The 6,000-nt window shown below is 41.0% G+C and overlaps 1 protein-coding gene across 2 annotated transcripts in view; it reads left to right on the top strand.

Annotated features, from left to right (window-relative positions):
- The window catches only part of grip2b (glutamate receptor interacting protein 2b), a 30,686-nt gene that overhangs the window by 13,511 nt on the left and 11,175 nt on the right, over positions 1-6,000 (top strand). For both annotated transcript variants that reach the window (XM_056423569.1, XM_056423570.1), the window contains exons 10-12: positions 3,704-3,832; positions 4,494-4,640; positions 5,555-5,735. In XM_056423569.1, coding sequence (XP_056279544.1) covers positions 3,704-3,832; positions 4,494-4,640; positions 5,555-5,735 — 457 coding nt within the window. The remainder of the gene's footprint in view (positions 1-3,703; positions 3,833-4,493; positions 4,641-5,554; positions 5,736-6,000) is intronic.

Raw genomic sequence — 6,000 nt, 5'->3', positions numbered from 1 at the left:
TGAAGATAACATTAAATGAACTATAACGGGCACTCGGTAGAGCGCATACCTTCGCATATCACAAGATTGGGCATTGAATTATGAACATGTTGGCATTAGTTTTATGCCAATTGGATAGAAATTGACCGCACTATGGTAAAAAGAAGAGTTTGACCTTTTCATGACCTTGACCTTTGACCCGATCAATCCCAAAATCTAATCAAATGGTCCCCGGATAATAACCAATCATCCCACCAAATTTCATGCGATTCGGTTTAATACTTTTTTAGTTATGCGAGTAACACGCATACAAATAAATAAATAAATACACGGCGATCAAAACATCACCTTCCGCATTTTCAATGCGAAGGTAATAATAACTCTACATAGTTAATGTGTAGATCTCTGGCGTGTAATGAAGTCTCTACAGAGGTGTGTAGAGGCCCATCTCCAGTGTTCTAGTGGTACATTGTGTTATCGCCTTAGAAGACTAGCGGAGGGGTAGAAACCCCTTGAAAGCCCTTTTTATGTGAGCGCAGCTGAAAACAGTTACGCTGGTGAGAGAAACTATACAACTGGCCTTCCTTTGAGCCACAAGAAGATCAACATTAATATTTACCAAAAAAATCATTCTTTATAACCTCGTCAATGTCTTGACTAGATTTTATATTCATTTTACAAATCATCTGATAAATAAAAGTGTGAGTTTTCAGGGAAAACACCAAATTGTTTGAGTGACACCAAACTCTTGAACGTTAGCTAAATCTGAAGAGGGCGTACGAATAAAATCTTGTTTGCTACTCGGATCACCTGTTGACCACCGCGAGGTGAAGCCCACCTTCTCTGACATTCAATAACGCACCGTGACGTTATGATGATATTTTTGTACACATCTTCCTCCTCCTCCTCCTCCTCCTCTCAGGCATGATTATAAGATGCAACTTGTCTAATCTCCTCTGGGGATTTAAATACGACTGATATGGCCACCAAGAGATTATGAGTTAATGTTTCTTTCCCGCCGCCGTCGATCAAAAACACCCCACCATTTTCCCGGAGAGCCTCCCGTAGGTGAGCTTAGCGTAAGCCGTCAGAGCCAAAAGCTTCTCAGGTTTTGATTGAGTCTGATAGAAAACCTTCATGTTCCCCCGCGGGGTTCTTCCCCGCTTGTGTTCTGATTACACGCGGTTGGATTCAACCAGGTTGCTCTGAGTCCTTCATCTTTCCGGGCGAATCCTCCATGCATGTGAGCAAGTCGTCGGGGTGATTAGACGCCTGCGGAACGAGGCGGAGGGATTACTGTCACGCGTTAACGCTCTCTGACAATTTTAGCTGCGTGAAATCTGCGAAGGAAAAAGTTAATTATGTGAGGTTGTGGGGGTCACGCAGAAGGTCAGTGGCTTCCCCGGTGAGACGTCTTTCAGAATTAACAATCTTCCCATTTTGCACCAAAAAAAGAAAAAATCAACAGAATTAAAACGATGGAGTTTTTTTTTTTTAAACGACCTATTTTATTTTAGGTTTCTGCTCGAAATGACATACCCAAACTAAAAGGGGTGTATATCTCTGCAACCACAAAAGGATTTTTGAATAATGTTGGTGTTATAATAAAGGCAACACGTGTGATCTTTTGTTAAGATGTGTAAATATTAGTATATTTGTCCGGAAACGTTCCGAGTGGGCCGACTCCTCACAGAATTATGATTATGATATTTTAGTAATTTTTTTCGTTGATGTTTGAGTTGTGTTGAAATGGGTATGGCCAGGGTAGGAAATATACATATTTTTTTAAGAGGCAGTTTTTACCCCAATGACTGAAATCCAGGAGCATTTAAACTTAAATTTGGGCACTTTTTGAAACTTACAGTATCTGAGCAATTGTCATAACAATGGCAATAATTAGTCTATTAGGGAATAATAAGACTATTTGGGAATAATAAGACAACCAGAACAAACAGAAAAATAAATCAGACAATCATATTCAATTGTATTCTTATTTCTTTGTGGTTATTTATTGTTAATACATTTTTTTGAACTATTAACAATTATAATTTATTTCTTTGTTTTTTAATAATTCAAAATTAGAATTATTGATTTTTTGAGGGGGTAGTTTTTGCCTCACTGTCTAAAATCCAGGGGCATTTTAACATAAATGTGGGCACTTTTTGAAACTTGTGAAATAACATTTAACCTAAAAATAACAAATATGCTTATTCAGGATATATATTCAGGAAATGAACGATTGTCATAAAAATGGCAATAATAAGACTATTAGGCAGGTTTATTAAACCTCCACACAGGATTAGATGAAGACTCATTCAGACCGAGCTGTCCACCAATCAAGAGCAGGAAGCAGACACAGGTGATCAGCAATCAGGCTTCCAGCTGCACCCAATCAGGTCGCCACTTCCTGTTTCCTCCAGACGGCCGGCAACGTCACTTCCTGCTGCCGCATGATGGCCGCAGGTCGACTCGCTCAGGCTCCTCTCGAGAATGAACTCATAAAGATGATCTCCACTTTTTACTCGGTTTTTTGGAAGCTTGCTAGTAAAAGTAAGATATATATATAATTATTTGTATCTTTTGTGGGTTGGGGGAGGGGTTAAGAACGCAACTTCCGGTTCAGGCCTCCTGCGTCTCACTGGTTCTCATGAAAACACATTAAAAAAGATTTAATCCAACGTACCGTGACAGGAGGAAAAGAAAGCCACATCAAATATCGATTACTCTACTCTGCTCGGCTTTTGGAAGCTTGCTCGTAAAAGTAAGATATATAGACATATATTTCTGTTTTGGGTGGGGGAGGGGTTAAGAACCTGACTTCCGGTTCAGGCCTCGTGTGTCTCGTGAAAACACATAAAAAAGGATTTAATCCAGCGTGACGGCCACAGAAGAAAACCACTTTAATATAAATTATTCGCTTTTTTGGAAGCTTGCTCGTAAAAGTTCTATATGTGTATATGTGTATATATGTGTGTGTATATGTGTGTATATATATGTATGTATATATATATATGTGTGTGTATATATATATATGTGTATATGTATGTATGTATATATGTGTATGTGTATATATATATGTGTATATATATATGGGTGTAGATGTATATATGTGTATATATATGTGGATATGTATGTATGTGTATATATATGTGTATATATGTGTGTGTATATATATGTGTATATGTATGTGTATATATGTGTATATGTATATATATATATATGTATATATATATATGTGTGTGTGTGTCTCTATACATATGTGTGTGTGTGTGTCTATATATATGTATGTGTGTGTGTGTGTGTATATATATATATCTTTTCTTTTTCCCCGGTGGTTAAGAACTTAACTTCCGGTTCTGGCCTCGTGAGTAAAAATGATTTAATCCAACGTACCGTGATGAAGAGAAGAATAAAAATGCCACATTAAATATCGATTACTCTGCTCGGTTTCTTGGAAGCTCGCTAGTAAAAATAAGATATTTTTGTATTTCTTTTGGGTTCAGAACCTAACTTCCGGTTCAGGCCTCGTGTCTCACTGATTCTCATGAAAACACATTAAAAAGGATTTAATCCAGCGCGCCGTGACGAGAAGGGGAAGAAACCACATTAAATATCAATTACTCTGCTCTGAGATGATGCGGCGGCGTGCATTTAGGGGGAGGATAGAAAAAGAGTGATTTTTAATTGGTGGAATTTAAGGAAAAGTGTGTGTGTGTGTGTGTAGTAAAAGTGCAGAAGAGCAGCCATCATCCCTGGGACCAGAGCGGCAACTACTGCCACCCCCCCCACCCCCCCCACGGGAAGACATGGAGCAGCCCGAGCCGCCCACCTGCCCAGCGGGACCTCTGCACTTGTGAGTGACCGCCACACACGGGGAGACTGTGTTATTTATTTTATTCAGCACATGTGTTTTGGCAGTTTTTTCCCCAGTGACTGAAATTCAGGAGCATTTAAAAAGAAAACTGGGCCACTTTTTTAAACTTGTAAAATGACATTTAACCTTTTGTTAAAAAAATAATGAATATACTTATTTAGGCTCAATATATGAGCAATTGTCATAAAAATGGCAATAATAAGACGATAAGGTAATAGTCTACAGATTAAAAAAGTGTTTTCTTAGATTTTATAAACAAAATCACTCAGACATTCATATTCAATATTATTCTTATTTATTTCTGGTTATTTATTCTTAATTTTTTTTACAACGACTATTAACAATTAAAACTTATTTCTTTGGTTTTTTATAATTATAAATTATATTTATTGATTGTGTGTACCTACCTAGTCCAGGCAATACAGATAGGACACACACAACAAAGAACAACAACAACAACAAAACGCTATTAAGTTATCATCATTATGGGTCATTTGTTGCCCCTCTAGTGACATCAGGGGCAACATTCTATTTCTGAGGGGCAGTTTTGCTCTTTGACCTTTGACCCCGGTGTGCTTCCGACACTCTGATCTTAACTGAACCAACTCTTCTCGTCGTTGTTGTTGTTGTCTCCGTTCAGCCCTGGTGAGCGGCGGCTTCTCCCCGTCCTCCACAGCCACGTCCGGCTTCAGCAGCCAGGGGAGCAGCACGCTGCCGGCCCCGCCCACCAGCCCCCGAGGCTCCGCCTCCAAGAGGAGGACCAGGAAGAAGGACCACAAGAGCTCACGTACGACCAGCAGGCTTTACTTCACCTTTGAGGGTCTTTAAAGGTCTATAAGGGTCTTTAAGGGTCTTTAAAGGTCTTTAAGGGTCTTTAAGGGTCTTTAAAGGTCTATAAGGGTCTTGAAGGGTGTTGAATGGTCTTTAAAGGTCTATAAGGGTCTTGAAGGGTGTTGAATGGTCTTTAAAGGTCTAGAAGGGTCTTGAAGAGTCTTGAATGGTCTTTATAGACTCTTTAAGAGTCTAAGAGTCTTGAAGGGTCTTTATAGAATCTTTAAAGGTCTTTAAGAGTCTTGAAGGGTCTTGAAGGGTCTTTATAGAATCTTTAGGGGTCTCTAAGGGTCTTTAAGGGTCTCTAAAGGGTCTCTGATTTTTAGACGGTTAAACAATGTCCGCCCCATCTTTTTATTCTCGATAACAAGGAGCCTCTTTGTCCCGGTCGGCGCTCTGAGGTTCCGGCCTCGGTCGGTCGGTTTGAGTATAACTCCGCCTCCTCTGGGTGTGCTCTGATAACTCCTCCTCTTGAAGGGTCTTGAAAATTCATGTTTAAAAAAAAAAAGTATGTCAAAAAGATCAAATTGAAGCGACGACAATTTTGGACGGACACAAAAAGAAAGAAAAGAAAACCGAAAAAATTCTAATTGTTTAATTTTTACGAAATGGTCAAAACTGTAAAAATGTCTGTGTTGTTTTATTTGGTATTCTCAACGTCGGTGTGCAGAAGACAAGAAGACACGCCACACGAGACATGTGGATATCTTAGTTTATTTTCTGTAATTTTAGGTGCGCTGGCCCTTTAAATAAGTTTCTTTCCTCCCATCTCGCGAACACACTTTCGCCGATTACCGACCTGAGCTCTGAGAAGTGACTCACGGGCGTCTGATCTGTGTTGTGTGTGTGTGTGTCCCCCCCCCCCCCCAGTGTCCCTGGCCTCCAGCTCCGTGGGCCCGGGGGGGCAGGTGTTCCACGTGGAGAGCAGCGAGGTCGTCCTGAGGGGCGACGCCCTCACGGGGTTCGGGATCCAGCTGCAGGGCGGCGTCTTCGCCACGCTGTCGGCCCCCCCGGTGGTCCGCTGCCTCCAGGCCGACAGCCCGGCTGACAGGTGTGTGTGTCCCTTGTGTGTGTGTCCCTTGTGTGTGTGTGCGTGCTCCTTGTGTGTGTCTGTGTGTGTGTGTGCGCATGTCTGTGTGTATGTGTGTGCATGTGTGTAAATGTGTGTGTGTGTGTGCATGTCTGTGTGTATGTGTGTGCGTGTGTGTGTATGTGTGTGTGCCCTTGTGTGTGTGTGTGTGTGTGCCTTGTGTGCGCATGTCTGTGTGTGTGTATGTGTGTGTGCCCGTGTGTGTGCGCATGTCTGTGTGTATGTG

This window comes from Pseudoliparis swirei, chromosome 9 (genome assembly GCF_029220125.1).
Source record: "Pseudoliparis swirei isolate HS2019 ecotype Mariana Trench chromosome 9, NWPU_hadal_v1, whole genome shotgun sequence".
NCBI lineage: Eukaryota > Metazoa > Chordata > Actinopteri > Perciformes > Liparidae > Pseudoliparis > Pseudoliparis swirei.
Note: the sequence above shows the minus strand (reverse complement) of the source record. Positions and strands in the feature narration are given on the sequence as shown.